A 20,750-nucleotide genomic window follows, 5' to 3' on the forward strand; every position below is an offset into this window, starting at 1 on the left:
AGAAAGTCTACTGCCACATCCTCTCATAGACTTTGAACTTGGCTAAAACAAGGCTAGATAGTCTAGGTTGATTTCTAGTTGGAGAGTACTCTGGAGAAAGGTTGGCAATTCAGTCATGTGATCTTTAGAGTAATATATTTTAAATGCTTATTTTCTTCAGTGTCCTTTCTTCACCCAGTTGATTTTGAGTTGCTCTGATGAAAACAATACAGAGTTTTGTGTTGTCCTCCTTTACTCAAAAAATTAAAACCCCCACTTAAGATGTGCACAATCTACTTGTCTCAAGCTAATTGAACAGTCTTGACAGCCTGGACTGTTACCAAGATGGCAGCTTGACTACTCTGGAGCTTGCACATTGTGTTAGCATACCATTAGGCGCTGAGGAAGAAAGCTTTTGTTTTTGTGACAGGAGTCCATTCTAATGTTGTGAAGTTGATTTGGAAGGGAGCTGTGGACTTGGGGAACCACATCAAACAAATCTCTTAATAGTGCATAAGAAAAATAGAGCCTGCTACCACTGTGGTGCAACACCTCCTGCTCCACAATACCAGGTGCTGGTGGTGGGTGCTTTTCCCAGGCACAGTGACTTTAAAATGGCTAATGAAATTCATTACTCATTTGAGAGAAAGAGTAAGAGTAAAAAGCACTATTAAAATCCAATCCAATTCAGGGTAGTCTTGGCACATACCTTATCCTACTTGGTGTATATCCAAAAGAAACGGTCTCATTAAATTCAGGAGGGACAGTTTGATCCTTGTTAAAGCCATTAATGCTGCTCGGTTCCCAGCTCCACTCGGTGTCTCTGCCATGGGCAAGAGTAAGAAAAGAACTGATCCCACCATCCTTGAGTATGCCTTTCTCTCTGAGCAAGAGGTTGAGCAGTCAGCTCTCTTGCTTTAGAAACATCTGCTGTCTGTCTAACATTGGGCTCTCCCCACAACAGAACTAGCAACTCTCCATGTAGGCTTTGCCAGCTTTCAGCTTCTAAGTGCTATGGAATCTCTTAGTGACCTTTTGAATCATTTGTTACAGAGCCTTCTGTATCCCAGACTGTCTTTGAACTCACCAATCTAGCTTAGGATGACCCTGAGCTGTTCCTTCTACTTCTACTTCTATCTCCTGAGTGCTGGGATTATAGGATTGTATGACCACATCCAGTCTATGCAATGCTAAGGGTGGAGTACATGGCCTCACACATGCTCAGCAAGGACTCCATCAACCAAGCTACATCCTTTACCAACATCAGTACAATTTACTTGCTAAATTCATATACAGAGGGCTACAAAAAGTAGGAGGTCTTGAGTGATACATATTAAGAAAATCCCTGGAAGAACAAGAGTTTACTAATGTATTCCACAAGCAAAGCTTACTGAGCAGATATTCTAACTCTGAGATTCCCCATCTGAAAATAATCTCAATACACTGTCTAAAATAGGAAAGGACTAAGGGATGTCATTCACGAGTTCACTGATGTGCCATAGGTTGATTCAGATGCATAAAAATTCATCTTTCCAAATGTTTGTGATCTATATCTTTTACCAATCTATCAAGAAGAGTTTCTGGCTTCCTTTGTAATTTGTTGAGTCAATAGTTTTAGACTGGATCCCTGATGTGCCTCTTGTACTAACTTGAATAATATTAACTTTAGCTAAAGTTTGCATTTCAGTGGAAAGTCTTCTTTGAAATGTCCTTTTGCTTTCAATTTCTTCTGTATGCATGTTGGGGGAGTATGCCTCCATGTACACATGTGTATCACATATGTGCCCCTGAAGGACAAAGGATAACCTTAGGTGTGATCCTCAGGAATGCCAGTCATCTTCTTTGAGACCAGCTCTTTTACTGGAGCTCAACAATTGAGCTAGCCAATGGCCACCAAGGGCTACCTCCTGCCCCTGCCACTGTGGTGCTGAGAGTACAGGGTAGTCAACCAACATTATGCCCAGCACTTTTACCACAGGTCCAGGGGGTCAAACTCAAGACCCAGTGCTTGCAAGGCAAGCTACTTCATTTAGTAAACCAACCCGTTAGCCCCATTTTCTGAATTATGTCGTTTCCCTTTAAGTCTTTGGGTTGCAATGCACTCACACTACTGCACTCCTGTTCACACCAGAGGAGAAAAAGAGAAAGATGCTAGCAACCATTTCACAGGCCATTACAGTGAGTAGTGACCATCATTGCATGCTTAAAAGACAACACTAGTAAAGGAAGCGCCTTAAATGACCCACCCCGTCTATGGCAGAGATAAGAGCTTTCTGATGAGTTTCATCATACATTTTTGTTTTGACTTTATGTGTTTTATATATACATATTAATTTGAGGCCAAAGAGAAAGACAGACCAACAGGGGGCAGGGAAGACAGAGAAGATTGTTTTATCCTTTGAAGGTCCAAAAGAGTAGTTTTTAATATAAATTCAGGTTGTGGCAAGACCAGGAATTATATAGAAAAACTGAGACCTGTGGCTGCCCTGGAGTGAAACACCACTGCTTAAAGACATTCAAGGCCAATGTAAGTTGGGATTTGGGAGATGGCTTAGTGGGCAATGTCAAGCCTGAGGCCCTGAATTGGATTCCCAGCACCCACATCGCGTGCCTTTAGCCTCAGTACCGAGGAGACAGAAACAGAGGGCCCTAGGAGCTCACTGGCCAGCCAACCCAGCCAAGAAAGGTGACGTCCAGGTTCACTGAGAAGTTTTTTTTCTCAAAAACTAAGGTTGATGGTGATGTAAGAAGATACTGGTGTCAATGTCCAACATCCACTGCAAGTCTACAGCCATGCGCATCTTCATGCATGTACATGTGCATATTCGTACACTGCATGCACAGTCTTCCTCTTTTTGTGATCCTTGGAATTAGCTTTTGACTGGGAAATAAGGAGATGTGAACTGAAAAATAAGTGTTAAAAAATCGAAATACAACAAATCTAAGAAGAGCTTCCTAACTGCCCCAGAGCTTCTGGAAATTCCGGCTCCAAAATGTACAGTGTTTTACATCACTGTCAGAAAACACACCATGTTGGGCAACTCAACTCCTTTTCTTCAAATGTCCCATGGAGCAGTCTTTATTTTTACTTGCTACGTGTACTTGCCAGTGGGCTTGATGGGCCCTTCCAAAGAGAACACTCACTTCACCAGTTCACTTAGGCATTTGAGGTACTGGTTTGCTTGTTCTGTTTGTTTGTCTGATTTTCATTTGACCCAGAAAAATGGATGGGTATCTTTGCTATTGTTCCATGATGCTCACATTTTGCTACTTCTACTATTTGGAAAACCATCCAAACAAATATTGACTGCTATTTTAGGAAGCCCATTAGCAGTTTTGAAAACATCGATGAGAATTTAGAGGACTATGCTTTACAGAGGTGGGGCATCTAGTGGGAGGCCAGGAGGTTGATAGGACAGTTGCTACTGTCGTTGCTATTTACAAGACCCCATTAGCACCAGGGTTTCATTGTGATCCTTCACACTTCACACTTCTAGGACCCGAACCTCACAAACAAACCTAAGTAAGGACCAGTCTCTTCATTTCATTTGCATGAGGTCCATCGAAGGATTAGTTTGGTTTTCTGTTTTGTATTACTTTCTTCAGGGGAAGAGCCCTCTTTGTGATCTATGTTCAGGGCAGAGCAAACATATCAACTCTATAATGACGCATTGCTTCTCCCTCTAGAATTTATCTTTTCACACTAGTGGGGTAGGGTGCTTCTTGGTGGTTGTGCGGCTTCTCTTGGGCCCAGGATTTTAATACCATATAATTCTCTACATATTTTTTCAGCCTCTTCCATTTCCACCACAGAGTCTCTCTCATAGTTGAGTTGTTCTCTTCGGGTAGAGTCTGAGCCAGATTCTCTCTGTAGAGGCAAAGAAGCACAGAAGCAAGCAATTAATCTTGACACAAGATCCTCGGTTCATTGACAACAAAGGCAGCCTGCAGTCGTTTGACTCCTAGCAGGGTGCCAACGTTTGCAAACTGACCTAAGTAGGACTCACAGAGTATCTGACTCAGCACAAGCTGTGAGGATCATTGTCATAGCACCATCCTGAATGAGCAGCCCTTTCCAATGTAGGAAAGATCGCGGCTACATAAACATCTACCCTGTCCCTATCTGTGCAGGCCCAGGGAGCCTTCCAGTCTTTTAGGGTCCCCTTACTTTATTTCAGATCTGGAAATAACCACTGTGCAGTTCTGCCACTTTGTCCCAAACTCCTGGTGTCTGTGTGAGACCACACTGCAACACCCCAGTGACAGCTTAAAAAAAAAAAAATGGAAGCAGTCATAGAGAAGAAGCAGGACGATACTCATAAAGACTCACTCCATTTTCTTTTGGTTGCTACAGCAGGAAAAACCAAGACTTTTGGAGCCATTGGATTATGAAACTGTCATTGAAGAACTAGAAAAGACCTACCGGGACGATCCTCTGCAAGACCTTCTGTTCTTCCCCAGTGATGACTTCTCGGTAAGTATCCTCTCGTCCTTTCTGGGGCCACCTTATCTCACATGACTGCAGCAGAAGGCTGTTTCCAGCTATAGAATAACAGAAGGGCATCCTCAGCTTGGAGGAGTAGATGTGAGGTTCCAGAGCGGACACAAAGAACCAGGGCTGCCTCAGTCCAGTTAGTACCCATGTTTCTGCCAATGTCCAAGGCTCTTACCATGGCCTTCCTTTGACCTGCAGAGTGCTTCTCCCTTCAGACTTTTGTTTTGGTTTCTCAAAACAGGGTTTCTCTGTGTTCCAGCTCTGGCTGTCCTGGCTCTCACTCTGTAGACCAGCTGACCTTAAACTCACAGAATCTACCTGCCTCTGCCTCCCAAATGCTGGGATTAAAGACACGTGTGCCGCCACCACTCTGCCCCTCAGACTACTTCTAACTAAAAGCTCCTAAGAAACAGAACTCAGCCAGGAGAAAGAGTAGAAGTTTACTGGTACAAAAGAGGCAGTTATTTCAACCCATCATGAATCTTTTATTCAGGAGATGGTGAGGCTTGGGGTCAAAGCAAGGATATCTTGGTGGAATGATTTATGATGTGAGATATGTTCCCTTCAGGACAGCGGATATTTAAGATGCTCCTGAGGTTCGTGGAGAGAATGAGCAAGAAGGAGGAGAGCTAGCCCTATAAGCTTGCCATGCAAGCATGAGAACCGGAATCCACTCTGGCAGAACCTACATTTAAAACTCTGGTGCACTGACACATACTTGTACTCCCGCTGCTGGGAAGATAGAAATAGGAAGATTCTAGGAGCTGGATGGCCAGCTTAGCCTCATCAGCCAGCATCAGGTCAGTGAGATAGACCAAGAGAGAAGGAAAGAAAATTAGTATTGATAAAGTTGAGGATGATAAACACCAGTACACCCCAAGAATTAAATTATGTTACTTGTAGTCACCCGGAGCACTGAAACACTGTCAGTAAATGGCTTTGCAAATGGAAGTTCAGAGGTTGTGCTGGGCAGTTGGTAACAGTTTCTACTTTTTCTTAAGACAGCTCAGTCTTCAGACTGTAGTCATAAACATCTCAGACTTCAATATTACAGATGAAAAGGCAGCTGGAGGGTAACAGTGCAGAGCAGGCTGTACCCGTGGGTTTCTCAATGAGGAAGTACTGGCCTCAGTTTCCACATTTTACTAAGGCAGCTTTAGTGGCATACTCTCTCACCTTTGGAGATACATCTGGCTTCTGGCTTCAAAGGTTTTTTTTTTCCCTTCATGGATTTAAGAGTCACATGAAAATTGACAGACCTGAGGATGCAGCTAAGTCGAGAGAGGGCTTGCCTGAAATGCATAAGGTTCTGTGTCTAATGGAATGCAAAAAGGAACTGAGGAGATGGAATTAATACTTTTCTGTTCCAAGTAGGGATAACAGTGGGAGAAAGGAGGCAGATACAGGTATAAGAAAAATCATTCTTCCAGTCACCAGTTTAAAATGGCTTCTACTTACTGCTGGCACATTTTAAGAGAAACTTACCTCTGTAGATGGCCGTTCTATGGTTGCACCATGCACTGGGCCTTGAACTGCAACACAAAGCTGAACAACCTTCTTCCTCTTCCTCTTCTTCTTTTTAAATTCCACATCCTTGTTTTGATTCTTCAGCCTGGAGGTAAACCTACCCAAAAGCCTTTCTGTCAGACAGCAACAAATTAACGAGTCTTGGAGCATCTTTTCCTCCAGCTCTGTCATCCAGAAATATGCCAAGTACCACTTAGAAAGCCCCTCCAGCTCAGAAAGAGAGTGGGGAAGCAGGGGTGAACTTCACTTTTGCTCTGAATTTGAACTTTAGATTTGTCAGTGTCTCAGCCTCATTTAAACATTGTTTCTGATAGTTTTCTTTCTTCTTTCCCTCCCTCCCTCCCTCCTTCCTTCCTTCCTTCCTTTCTTCCTACCTCTGCTATCCTTAGCTGTGTAAATAGAGCCTATAATAGCATATCACTCTATTTTCCCAATGTGAGCACTCCAATCAGCTCACAGGACTATTTTATAGAGTGCCTGTTCAAACCCCACGTGTGGTTCCTCGTTGCTTCAGTAATGAAGTTGTAGGGAGGGCTCAGTGAGTAAAGGAAGCATCTTTTTTTGGTCCTACCAAGCTGAAGGACCCAAGTTTGACTCCCCAGAATGCATACAGTGGAAGGAGAGAATGCATTCCCACACTGGGTCTTCTGGGGTCCTCCTACCCCAGCCTACTTCACCCCCACAGCCACTTCCGAGCCCACGGAAGTAAAATATTAATCTAACCATGTTATTCCATCATACATCCCTATTCCCTCCATTTGTTCAATAAGAATGAGATGTTAAATACTAAATATTAATCATTGTTCTAAGAATTAAGAGGTAGCAGTGATTGAACAGAAATATCTTGGTTCTAAGGGTACTGAGCATCTTATTGATATGTCAGGGGAAGATAATAAAACTGATTAATGAATCAATTAAGAAAATACGGATTATTTTATAAGGTAAAAATAGGGCAATATGATGGAAACTGAGCTTCAGGACTGAATTAGTCTGGGTGACTAGGCAGCCACTCTGACTAGGTGACATTTGAACTGTGTTCTGATTTCCAAAAGGGGACTAGACACCTAAAAAACCAAGGAAGGGCTGGTTTATGCTGATAGAGGACCAGGGGTGAGGTTATGAAAGCTCTCAGGTCAGACAGGGAAGGCTGCATAGAGAGTTTTCTGAGGCAAAGTTGCCCAAAGATGAGATAAAGCTTTCGTACCCTCTTCTAAATGCAAGCAGCAAGTCGCTGGCCTGTCCAGAGAACAAATGACTGCGGTTTACTATTAGCAACATATGTGACCTCTGTGTGAACAACATGTAATGGGGTTTAGAAGAAGGCATTGGCCAGCTTGGAGAAAAGCACCCAATAGTGCAGCCAAGAGGTAAACAACGGCCTCTAATATTGTTAGAAAATGACATTTCCTATAAATGGCTGAATTTTCATTCATATTATCAGGGAATATTGAACACTAAATCAACACAAAATTGCCAGGGATTTTAGTAACAGTCTGACATACTTTTCTCACTCTTTCTTGCCCTGTTTTTCTCGTTCATGTCCTATGCAATTTGGCTTGGAATTCTACACCCCATGGACAGTGTGCTGCCTATTTTTGTGTGTCCTGTGAGCTAAGAATTGTTGATTTAAATAGTTGAATAGAAAAAATGTTGTTGGTAAGAAGTGAAAATGATCCAAAATGCATCCATAAGCCGGGTCTTACTAAAACACTTGTACCGGTTCATTTGATCATTGCCAGTGGCTTTCGTGCTGCAAAGGCAGGGCTCTAAGTGGTTGCAGAAGTTTGCATGGGACACACAGCACTGTTCTAGCTCTGTTGCTGTCCTCAAATATCCTTGACTAAAAACAACCTAGTAAAGGTACGGGCTTACAATCTCAGGTTAGTCCATGACTGTCAGGACTTAAAGTAGGGCATCTATAGGCAGAAGCTGGGAATAAATGCATGGATGCTCACTTGCTGCTTGATGTGTGTGTGTGTGTGTGTGTGTGTGTGTGTGTGTGTGTGTGTGTGTGTGTGTGTGTATATATATATATATATATATATATATATATATATATATATATATATATATATATGCTCAGCTAGTTTTCTTCACTCTTGTACAACTTATGGCCCAGTTCATGAAATGGTGATGCTTGCAATGGATGGAGTCTTTCTGTACCAACAACCAAGACAGGCCTCCTAATAGGCATACCACAGCGCCACCTTGATCTGCATCATTCCCCATTCAGAATCTTCCCACAGGGCTCTCGATAGTATCATGTTAACAGTTATAACTAGCCAGAACAAGCCCTAAAAAAACTTACCTCTGACTCTATGCATCACACACACACACACACACACACATCACTCTGATAAAATATAACTGTATTTGTTATGGACAGTTCTTTCATGCTCTAAATTGACTATATATTGGTCTCTAAAATGTCTGACATCTGACATGATGGGTCCCATTCAGAGCCTATGTCATTTAGCAGTGTTGCTCACCACCAAAACCACACTCATGCTCCTGAAAGTATATCATGCCCTTGACTCGCTGGAGCCTTGGGATTCTCTGTGGTGTGTCTGGACAGCCTTCATCCATCCAAACAAATGCGGCAATGAAATGACAAAACTAATCTTAAAGGGTAGAATATGGAGGCTCTTAAAACTCCCACCTGTCCATCCAAACACCAGCAATCAGGCTCCTGTTCTTCAGATTAAAGACCCAGCTCATTTCTCTGTTTCCATGGTTCCAAGCACCCACACTTCCTGCCAACATGATTCATTAGTTGCTTTGTTTAGTCAATATTTATCCAGCACCCACAGGGTGCTGAATAGAGAACAATGCTTCCTAGAAGAGTGAGACTGACAAGGAGAGCAACAGTCTTATGCTTTACCAATCGTGCCCTGATGTGGATAAAGAGTAAGGTTGGTGAAATCACCTGTGGTTAAATACCAAGGGGCAGCAACTGCATCTGGCATTTGATAACCACCACAAGAAAGAGTTTGCCTCAGCATGCAGTATTCTTGCATTGCAAGCATGAAATTTTTGCCTCTTCACTCCAATGGCATGAGATCCCATTCTCACTTTTTGCCTAAGCCCCCAGAATTCCCATCAAAATGTCTTGCTTTGTCCATAGACATACTTAGATTAATTCACATTCAGTCCTCATGGGGAACTTTCAGAGTCACAAGCCATATAGCCTTGTGCCTCTGCTTAGAACCTTCCTCCACCCAACCCAACTCTTCACTCTTCTCCCGGTCACCTGGCTCCTGATGGTCTCAAAGCCTTCGTCTCCTGACCTCATCCCTGTGTCACCACACAGAGCCCCTGACATTCCTTCTGTTCTCATGCTTAGCAAACACTTTGCCTCTGAGGGACCTGTGCTCCTTATACAGCTGGCTCCTGGGATTCTTCTGTGACTTAAATGTACATGTGACCTGTCTGTTTGTCTGTTTGTTTTTAAACAAAATCCTAAACATTAGATTTCACCAATAAAGATTCCGGAGCCAGGTGCTGGAGTGAAAGCCTGCTAGCTCAGAGAGGCAGATAAAGCAGCCACCTTACCTTCATCGTCATCCAATGTCCCAAAAGAGCAGGCTCCTTCCCCCTACTGTCTCAAAAAACCTTAACTTTCTGTGCATTGCTCTATCCATCCTCCTGACTTCCTCTTATACTCTTTATGGTTTTTTTCTATTTTCACTTCCTTTCTACTGATTGCTTGCTCTGCCTCTTGACCTAGAGTTAAATTTATTTTTCCTGTTTATAATATTCAAGCAGAAAGCTCATGGATTAAAGGCGTGTGCTAGGGCTAAGCCACACCACAATTAGAACAGCTTTTCCAGTAAACAACACAATCTCAAGGTTCACAGTGTGACCAAATATCCTGCAACAGTGACCTCTGTAAAGAAAAACCATTGAAGTACAGCCTTCTCTCCTCCTGTACCAGATTTACACCTATAGCTTCACTTTAGAGTGTTGGTTACTACCTGAAAACATCTCCATCTTTGTTTGCTTGTTAACTCCTTCCTGTACAGTTCTGGGATGCAAGCCCAGGCCTCTGTGCCTGTACAGCAGGTACTCTACCACTGAGCTGATCCCTTACCTTTCAGTTTGCCTTCTTCACCTTCCTAGTACTTGTTTCGCACCAACTTACAACTCCAGCAAGCCAAGGATAATTTCCTCCCTTATCAATGTAAGACGCACAGCAACTAAGGTAGCACTTGGCACAAAGCAAGCGCTTGGCACAAGCAATAAGTTTAGTGACTGGAGATACGGCTGTGTGGCTAAGGCATATAAACATGGGAACTAGAGTCCAGACACCAGCAAGTGCAGTAAATTTCAAGCAGGCATGGCAGCCTGCTGAGAACTTCAGCCTTAACTGACTGAGGCAAGACTAGCTCAATTGTTGGACTCTAGGTTTGGGTGTGACACTATTCTTCAATGAATAATATAGAAAAGCGGTGAAGAACGATTCCTTATATCAGCCTTTAGCTTTCACATGCAAATGCATTTACATACATGCAAAACATACACACACACACATATGTGTACTACACACACATGAAATACAGAAAAAGAAAAAGAAATAATAAAAGTTAATGTCATGAATTTTCTTTCAGAAGCCATTGGGTTGTTACTTTAGGAAATGACTTTGATTCTTTGAGTACCTTAGAAACCAAAGCCATTCTAAAGTAAAATTCTTCAGTTAGAAAGAATTTCTTTCTTAGATGAGGAGAAAATGAAGGTTCATAAGAAGCTCTCCTCTTTGACACAAATCAACATATTGTCTTAAAAAGCAAAGCACTGAGAACTTGATCCCCTCTCCAGAGGCTCACTCTCTAGTACAGTGCTGGCACACAGCTGACATCAGCAAAGGCACTAGTGTACTAATTTGATTGATTTCTGTTGCTAGGTAAGGGTGACATTAGTTCATTTCCATAGATCACGTACCCAACATACTGTATGGCTCATGGGCATTCAAAAACATCTGTCAAATAGTGAGTTATGTGTTCTTGCAGAAGCATTTTTCTTCAACTTGGCACATCAGGTAGAAGCCACTCTCCTGCTATGTGGATTCAGGAACCAGACTACTGGTTCTGTATCACTTCCATCATAATCTTCTGGTCTGAAAAGCCAATGAAAATGTATGTATTAACTCATGTATTCAAAGACGTGTACTGCTTCATCGTGGAATTTGTTACTATTTGTTTTATTTTTAATTTTGAAGTTGGTAGTACTAGAAACGACCAAAAATATGGTTGGTCATCTACGTGTGACTCAGTAAAGTTGCTATGGGGTATAGTGGGGGAAGGGGAAGCTGAAGAACAGTTTCAAGGGCACAATGAATCATGTTTGATGACTCACAGTAAAAACGAAGGCAAAATCACATAACAGAAGGAGACAGGCCCGTAAGTGACTTTTTTTTTGCTGGGTGAAAGGTGCAAAAGGCCTGAGATAGAATCACTTAAACAATGAAGCTCAGATATCTAGAAACAAGGGACACTACCCAGGCCGCATTGTTTCCCGGTGGTGCCCATTTAGACAAAACTCTATTAAAGTTTAACTTTGAGAATGCTCTTTAGTGAGCTAAGCATATATATCAATGTGGACAAGGGGCAATGCTCACACTGAGACAGCAGGGCTTTCTGCAGCGAGAGGGCCAATTCCAAAGCCATAGTTCTCAGCTCTCAGTTCGAAGAAACTACCCCATCTCCTCAGAGCTCATCGTTTCTTTTTTCTTTTCTTTTCTTTTCTTTTTAACTGATTTTTTACAATTAATTTATATGTTAACTTTATGCCCTGATGATTACAGTCGCCCTCCAGGTCCCTCCCTCTGACCCTCTTCCACCTATCTCCCTTCCTCTTCTCCTCATAAAAGAGGAGACCCGCCACCACCCACCCACCCCAGTACATCAAGTTGCGTCAGGACATGAAGATCAAACTGCCCGTCTGTGATATATGTGGGGGAGGGGGCGCCTAGCTCCAGTCCATGTGTGCCCTTTGCTTGGTGCTTCAGTCTAGGTTAGTTGACTCACTTCATCTTCTTTTGGCATTCTTGTCCCCTCCAGGTCCTTCTATCCACCCCCCCACCCCCCCCACCCCCCCCACCCCCCCACCCCCCCCACCCCCCCCACCCCCCGCCACACACACACTCTTCCACCAGACTCCCCAGGCTCCACCTAATGCTGACTGTGAGTCTCAGCATCTGATTGGATCAGCTGCTGGGTGGAGCCTAGAGTCCATCTTCTTAGTAACTGCTCAGCCTCAGTGGTTCCGGAGCACTCGGCTTCATCATGCATTTGTCACTGGCGGCTGCCAAAACTGAATGAGAGATTTCATCATTTATCAAGGACTTAACAGTTTTTTTTTCAATAGTGTATTTTTAGTGATTGAAAGCAACTGGCACTTGGGGACTTCCAGACTTTACCACAGGAGCCCTTCTAAGAGAGGAAGTTGAAAGAGCTCACTATGGTTAAAGTTACAAGGCAGAAAGGTCGTGAATTATTTTTTTTTAATCTGAAATACAACTTAATATTTTACAGGAATCTTGACTCTTTTTAAATCTGTGGCTTTTGAGTCTGGAAAGCAAGCTTTAAATGGCTCATAACATTTGTACAAGGACACAGCAATTGTGATTTGAAAGCTAAGTATTCAGCTTGAATTCAGTTAGATTCTTTCTAAGTTATAATACCCCTCTTGTTGCAGTGGACAGGCCCTTGACCAAGGTTGTAAGCAACTGAATAAAAAATTCAAACATAAGCACCTTGACTCTTTGTTTCCTTCCAAACAATATAATATATAACCTATGCTTCCTAAAAAAAAATTTTTGTGAAGCATCTAAGTGGGAGTAAATGTTGATTCCTGAGATCTCACTGTGAATAATATCAAAGTGTCAATGTGGCCGTCTTTAGCTGCAAACAACAAGATCATGTTAGTCCCAGCAAAGTGCATGGAGCTGGACATGGCATAAGTCTTTCAAAGTCACATGTTGCACCTTTTCTCTCATAGGAAATCTAGAGAGTAGAGATATGAAATAAAAGGGAGACTGTTAGGTATTTGGAAGGGGAAATTGGGAGAATAAGAAAAAGTGATAATGGTGGTGAATATGATCAAAATGCATCCTATACATAAATGGAATTGTTGTGATGCAGCCTCTTTGGATAATTAAGACATATTAATTTAAAAGAATAACAGATGAAAGCAACAAAATTAGGGTAGTGAAGCAATCCTAGCTCTTCATCTTAAAGATGGTATGTCAAGGCCCCTCTCTGTGTTTCGTTGTCCCCAAAATGTATGTCCACAGAAAGTTTTATACCTAGAAGGTTCACATAAGCATAGGCCCCCCAAAAGGACTGACTCACCTGAACTGACTAGAAGTCAGAGATCTACATGTCTCTGCCTCCTGCTGGGATTAAAGGCATTTTCCACCACTGCTGGACAAATTGGTTTTTTGTTTGTTTGTTTTTGTTTTTTGTTTGTTTGTTTTTTTACCTGAAACTTGCCCTATACCAGGCTGGCCTTGAACTCAGAGATCTGCTTGCCTCTGTCTCCTGTGATTAAAGGCATGCCTGTATTCCAGCTGAATCACACTGACAAAGAAGGTCTTCAGATATGATCTCTTGCCAGAGCAGCCATAGTCTGAATGAAAACGTCTCTGCAGCCCTAAGTCTGGCTTATCAAGGGGACATGCTGGAGCAGCTCATACCTCTATGCTGATGGAGCATTTTTCTCTATTACTGCTCACATCTTCCCTTATGCAGAATGTACAATTAAGTGCCTCTCAAGAAAAATTTTAGTGCCCAAAAGGACAAGAATGTTAACTACCCAGATGTGACCATTGCGTGCTATGCGCGCATCAGATTGTCACATGTACTCCACTAGTTCTTCAATAACTCAAGTAATAGTCATTGTTAAGGAAAAGAATGTTTCATTCTTACCTCATTAGGAAATGGAAAATTCACCTTGAGTCTAGAACAGTGGTTCTCAACTGGTGAGTCACGACCCTTTGGTGGTTGCATATTAGATATCCTGAATATCAGATATTTAAATTTCACTTCTTAACAGTAGCAAAATTACAGTAATGAGGTGGTAATGAACTAGCTTTATGGCTGGTAGTCATCACAACATGAGGAACTGTATTAAAGAGTTGCAACATCAGGAAGGTTGAGAACCACTGGTATAGAAGATGAATCACAGAAAAGTGAAATAGCTTTTTTCAGTACTTTGCTGGTCTGAGAGTAAATGACCTTGTAAATGACCTTGAACCTTACCCACATACTTAAATAGTAATATGACTAAGTTGTCATGCTGGGCCTTGCTGCATCACGGGTGATAGATGATGGCTCACAGTTGGTGCAACCTATTTTCTGTAGTTTTCCTCGAAGATAGAAGACTCCCCATAGAGCACATTGAACTTATTAAAGAGACATTCTCACATAGTTAACAACAAATAAGAAAAAAACTCATTGGAGGTGTTACTTTCAGAATGTAGTAAAAAGTGTTTATGAAGGAAGTACAGTAATGTGTCTTCTCCAACAGAACTCAGCATAGGTGCTTCAACCTCCTAAGTTAGTGGCATTTCTTTTTCAGTACATGATTAAGCCAGGGCAGATCTTAAGCGTGCATTTCTTGCTCATGTGGAGCTGCTTTCATCTAGTTTAGGGCTGGTGAATTACCTTTACTTTAACAGGCTGTCTTTTCTGGCCTTGCCTTTAGCGACTGGGAACTACCATAAGTTCTGACATAGAAGAAAGTCTTCTCAGGCCCAGGCTTTAGCATTTAGCCAACCGAGAAATGGGCCCTGTGCACTTAGGCTGCTGGCTAATGTGGAGACGTTTTAGCCAGCAGAATGGCAGCTGCAGTGAGACCACAAAGACTACTGAGCGCAACATAGAAGGAACTAGAAAGTAACGGGGCTGCAGGCAGTCAAAGACACCAAACATCATAAGCCTAAAACTGCAAACACAGGCTTGGGGCCATTAGTACAGAAGTTTTCCTATCCAAATGCCTGACAATACACCCCTTGTAAAACTCTTGCCACCAGATGAGGAGCTCAGCAGCGCCCCAGTGCTGTCTCAGATCTGTTCCATGCTACACTAATTGTGGAACCGAGCTTTAGTAAAAGGAACAGGAAGTCTGTTGTGGCCAAGACGATTTGTAGCGGTCTGAAAGCATCAACTTCTCAGAAAAGAAATTCTTTTTAAATGTATTAATATCCTTAACAAGTAGAATTTTTTTTATACTTCTATTTTGAACAAGTTACTTGTGGTCCAACACAAGCACTTTAAACAAATACAAAACAAGTGGAAGAGAACCAAAGTTTTGAAAATTCTAACCTCAAATCCTTAGGGATTTTTAAAGACAAATCTCCCAGTGTCATACTGAGAGAGCTAGCACATTATGGCATGCACACACCTGCACATGCGCATTCCTTCTCTTGTGCCATGTTGCTGTTGACCTGCACAGGCATTGTGAAATATGCCCTAGATTTATCACAGGGTTTCATGAGCATGAGTCAGCGACAATGGTCTTAGTTAACACCAGATCAGCATCATTTCGTGACTACAGATGATCAGGAGTCCCTCAGTGTGTTGTGCACATGGGGGGGGGGGCGTGTTGTCTAACTGCAGGGATGGTCTCTAGCCTCATGTGCTGCACGTGGCTATTAACTTACTTAATCCGTTTATCTTCATTATTCTAGACCACTAATGAAATAAGTAGATACTGAAGCCGACTCCGGAAACTTATCATTTTGCTTTCTAACCCACCGCTCTTTTTTCACCAGCCAAGCAGTGATCTTAGTAGAACAATAAGCTTATGGTGTCACTTGAAGCTTTGTTTGGAATCACATTACTCTGATTTCCATCAGGCTTAAGGAGTATTTTAGGATGGCTGTAATCTAACAAATAAAAATAAAAACAAGAAAAAAGTGCCATCATCTTAGGAAACGGGAAAAATAAATGTATTTAAAAATGTATAAAAATATGTATAGTGCTGTGGTATTTTTTTAAGTTACAGAAAACAAACTCTGTAATCTCAATTCCGGACACTTTCTGAAAACAAAGCCAGTGGCCCCATGCATCTGTGAGCTGTCTCTCCAAAGTCATTCCTGCATCACTGAAATCTAAACAACGGTCCCCAAGGCTCAGTCTAGACAGAGTTGTTAGTATTCACAGAGAGACTAACAATAAAGGAGCCACTTGAAGGAGGAAATGTATGAGGAATTAGAAATGAAAAACTCCAGCTCTACCCCGCCTGGCTTCGTTGCACTCCACACAGAAACAACCACTTCCTGGTCTGTCTGCAGACTTCTGCTCCACCGGCAAGATGTACATTTACTCTCTCTGTCTACACCAGGTTTAGATTGTCAGTTGCAGCCCTTGCATCCTCTTTCCTGCAGTCCTGGAGCCTGGTGAGCTTGCGCTGTGCCTGTGTTTTACGTTGAGCATCACTTTTACTAAAGTAAAGTATCTGGAACACTATTATTTTTTCATTACTTTAGTCCTCTGATCTTAGATGCCCATGACATCCTTCCTCTTCCACAGTGATGAAATCCATGCCTCCCATGCACACATGCACATGCACATTCCTAAAGACAAATCCATGTATCACACACATTCACACATGCACAGGGATACACAGATTGACACAGTACAGGCATGCACACACCACACCCGTGAGCAGCATCTATGCACACTATAATTGCACATCCTTTTGCACAACCACAACTACACACCCACACTTCCTGTACAGACACACTCATACATTATACTAATCAGACACACACACACACACACTTAGCCGCTCGCCACACCCACACATAGCAGACACTCAAATGTGCTTCTGTACACCCACACATCCTTACGCTGAACACTCGCTCCATAAAACACTCAGAAAAAAAATTGGACAGATAACCAGTGAAGCACCCTGTTGAATATTAATGTTATGACAGTGACAATAAACAAATTATTTTTCTACATGGGACTTGTATCAGTGGTAAAGGGAAAATTTAAAGAAAATCCCATGTCTGGGGTCAGATAAAAAGGCCCGATGCCCACAATGCTGCTGTTGCTGGCAGAGCTGGCTGCAGCACCCATGAGCTCAGAAGACAAAACTCCAAGAGCCCTCTTGTAGCCATTTTTCCTAAACGTAACTGGTTTCTGAGACTCTCATCTGTTTCAATCACTGATTTAGAAGCGTGCTTTTCACCAGGACCAGTTTGTACAAACTGTAGTTTGTATTTCAGAAACTCTTAGGAATCGTTTGTGTTTGGGGAATGTGTGGTATAAAAGCTCTCAGGGTTGGTACCATGGGTGGGACTGTCAGTCATTTTCATCCTTCGAGTATACAGACTTGGGGAAGCTGGCGGCTGTGATGCAGTCATATTAGAAAAGTGATAAGCCAGAAGCAGGAGGCACATCAAATGAAAACAGCCTTTGAAATTCTAGTCCAGATGTCTTAAGACACACTTTACATATCAGTTTATGTGTACCCATTTAATAGAATGCTATTTGTTTAAATTTGTGGAAAAAATCTTTACTTATTTCAACAGAAAATAATATGTAAAGCCTGATCTATTTTCTTCAAAGTCCAAGTTTATTGTACATTCTTCCTGCCATATACTTGTGTACACACACACACACACACACACACACACACACACACTTCCCCAAAGAGGCTAAGTTTACATGTTACTATTTACAAAAGGATTTTTGTAAGTTCTTAAACCTCATTTCAAATTTATTTTAACATGAACAGCAGGAACAGTAACAAAAGATTGCAATAGAAACAAGTTACAAACACAGATGTTCACATATTTCCTCTCAGTAATAAAACCAATCTTAAAACTTGGAGCCCCACAGATGGAGCAGCATCTACGGAAAGGCTAGTAGTCATGGTTGGGGGCTGTTTGGCTCTTTCTTCTTTTGTAGGGATTAAATTCATAAGGGGCTGGAAAGCCTCTCTGCCCAGCTCCATGACAATCTATTTTCGGGATAAAGGTCGGCGGCTCCATGCTTTCAAAATGGAAGGCTTAATTTCTTTTCACTGTTCTTCCCAGACAGCCACGGTTTCTTGGGATATCCGAACACTGTATTCAACGGTCCCGGAAGAGGCGGAGCACAAAGCAGAAAGTTTGCTGGTGAAAGAGGTAAATGTGATGTTTTCATTCACCCCAAGCCACCATGCGAGGCACTCTCCCTTTTCTATGTCTATCCTTCCGTGTTCTCAGAGACTGGTACAGATTGTCTCAGTCATGATGCCTTTCAGTCTCCGGGTGGCCCTCCATCTTTCTGTAGCCATTTTTTGTTTTGTTTTGTTTCTGTTTTTCGAGACACAGTTTCTCTGTGTAGCCTTGGCTGTCCTGTACCAGGCTGGCCTTGAACTCACAGCAGCGCTTTGCCTGCCTCTGACTCCCGAGTGCTGGAATTAAAGGCGTGTGCCACCACGCCAGGTCTCGGTAGCCATTTTTTTTTTAATTATACTGCAACTGCTCAGCTTTCGGTTTCCCTTTTATTTGTTCTTTTCTTTAAACTTCCACACTGCGAAGTATCGTGTATTTTAGTAGAAAGATTTGATTTGGTTTTACTGATTCAGACAACGCTGAAAAATGAAGAGAGTAGTATTTGAGAACGTCGGGTTATATAAAGTATCTGCTTTTACTAATATTGTTCTCTTGTCTGCTATGAAAACAGCTGAGGGTACATTTCTGCAGACAGCGTGAGGAACTGACTTAACACTCTGTTGACAACATTTACTTGAATTCAGTTGGTGGAAAGTTTGACTAACCTTCTGACCAGACAACAGGCTGCTTTGGGATTGGGCCAGTCCACAGCAGCTGAAAGCAAGATGAAGCCAGCCCCTCCTTTACACACAGTGGAGGGTTACAGTGTAGTTCCACACAGCTTAACTGCTGGAGGAAGGGTCTGAATGTCCTCTTTACTTTAAGAAAATGATGTATCCTAATTAGGATTCAAATGACACTTTTATGATACTTAATTATCAAGTTGGACTGTTAACCAGGTTGTCTTCTGTGTCGTTCACTAAGAGCTGCTTGCTCTTCATAGTGTCACTGATTGGTTACTAGATTTAGTTCCTGGTTCCTTCTGGTTTTATTATAAAGGAGAGTACAATTTTTAAAGTACAGTTACTTTTCTTACTGTTAATTGCTAATGTATTTAACATCTTTTAATCTATTGATTTTAATATGAGTAACAAATTCATCAATTCTTTATGGCTATTTTATTTTCAGATTCATTGGTTTTTAATTTATTTATTTCTAATTTATTCACTTTAGGTCCCGATTGTAGCCCCCTTCCTCATCTTGTCTCAAGTCCACCCTCCCTCCCTTTCCCCCCCCCTCCTCCCCTAGTCCTCAGAAAGGGTAAGCCCTCCTCCCCTACCACCTGACCCCAGGTACCAAGTCTCAGATTCATAGGTATATCATTTGTAAATGATTGAATTTTCTTCTCAAATAAGCATATTATATCCTTCATTTTTCCTCATTGTATTATCTAATATCCATAAAATAATTTTGGATACTAATGCTAACATCAAATGGGCTGTTTTGCTGTCTGATTTATTTTGATTTTCAGGGGAAGTCATTATTATCTTTTCTATCTTATAAAATACTGGCTCTTACATTGGTTTCCGGTATTGCACAATTGTCTTTTAAGAAATGAATTTCTTAGTACCTTTGAAGCACTTATCAATCTACTGATATATAGCTTTTCTGACATAGCTCAGCACTGAAGTAGATTTTTGTATGTTTATTTGCATTTCTCATATGAACTTTCTTCTTTATTTTGTATAATTGCCCTAATAAGCGAGTAGATTTCTTACTGCTGTTTTATTACAAGCTTTTGTATCTATAGGCATGAGTAAATTTTGCATCTTATATATGAGTAAATTTTCATCTATAAACATGAATAAAGTTTATTTCTGGCTTTTACTTTATTCTGTTGGTATTACAGAAAAATCTGGCTTTAATAAGTAAATTGGGGATACAACAATAGTGGCTATGGTAATTAAAAGATTGACTAGACATTACTAAAATTTCTTGGGAACAAAAGCATAATTTCACAAGGACATAATGAACGGAGAGAAGAAGCCCCATGTGGCTTCAAACACTCTCGCATCATGTGACCACATTGACGTCATCGAATGGTCATGAATTCATTGTACAACAGTGAGTGTGTACCAACAGCAGCAACAGTAAAAGCCATGTTTGGTGAGCCAGGCCAACTTAAGAGAATAAAAGCAGTGAGGTTAGTTTTAGAGAACTCCTTTTACACGTGCTAGCAAAAGAATGCAGTCCATGTGACTTCATAGCTAAAATTTAGTTTATCTATAATACCCATGGCATGTCATTTATGCCTTCACTATACAATACAGGGCCAAACTTTAGGTCTCTATAATGGGCAAATGAGCAAACATTAAATTAATCGATGTAGTCATCACAGTATCCTCCCACGCTCATGGTCACTCTCAAGGATATTTCTCTGAAATGCAAACATGCTCATTGATGAATTGCCAGTTTCTGTTTGGAAACAAAAAAGCACCTTAGCAACCATCAAATTTCTTTATGTCCCCATTCTACTAAATTACAAGCTATCAAAACGGCACACATTTTGAAAGTTTATAATATGCAAATGAACTGTCTTCTTGCCGTGCTGTAACTTGAGATAATAAAGAACTTTCGAAATAAAATTAAAAAAAAAAAAAGAATGCAAGTATTTTACATACAAGGTCCACTGTGCCAACA

At 41.6% G+C, this 20,750-nt stretch overlaps 1 protein-coding gene across 12 annotated transcripts in view; it reads left to right on the forward strand.

Moving 5' to 3' along the window:
- DOCK10 (dedicator of cytokinesis 10) overlaps positions 1-20,750 on the forward strand; it is a 259,148-nt gene that overhangs the window by 97,711 nt on the left and 140,687 nt on the right. For 9 of the 12 annotated variants that reach the window (XM_084780928.1, XM_084780930.1, XM_084780927.1 and 6 more), the window contains exons 2-3: positions 4,334-4,453; positions 18,048-18,137. In XM_084780928.1, the coding sequence (XP_084637054.1) occupies positions 4,334-4,453; positions 18,048-18,137 (210 nt within the window). The remainder of the gene's footprint in view (positions 1-4,333; positions 4,454-18,047; positions 18,138-20,750) is intronic. The other 3 variants (XM_084780929.1, XM_084780926.1, XM_084780922.1) reach the window with 1 other exon arrangement.

This window comes from Acomys minous (assembly GCF_964271855.1).
Source record: "Acomys minous genome assembly, chromosome: 4".
Lineage (NCBI taxonomy): Eukaryota > Metazoa > Chordata > Mammalia > Rodentia > Muridae > Acomys > Acomys minous.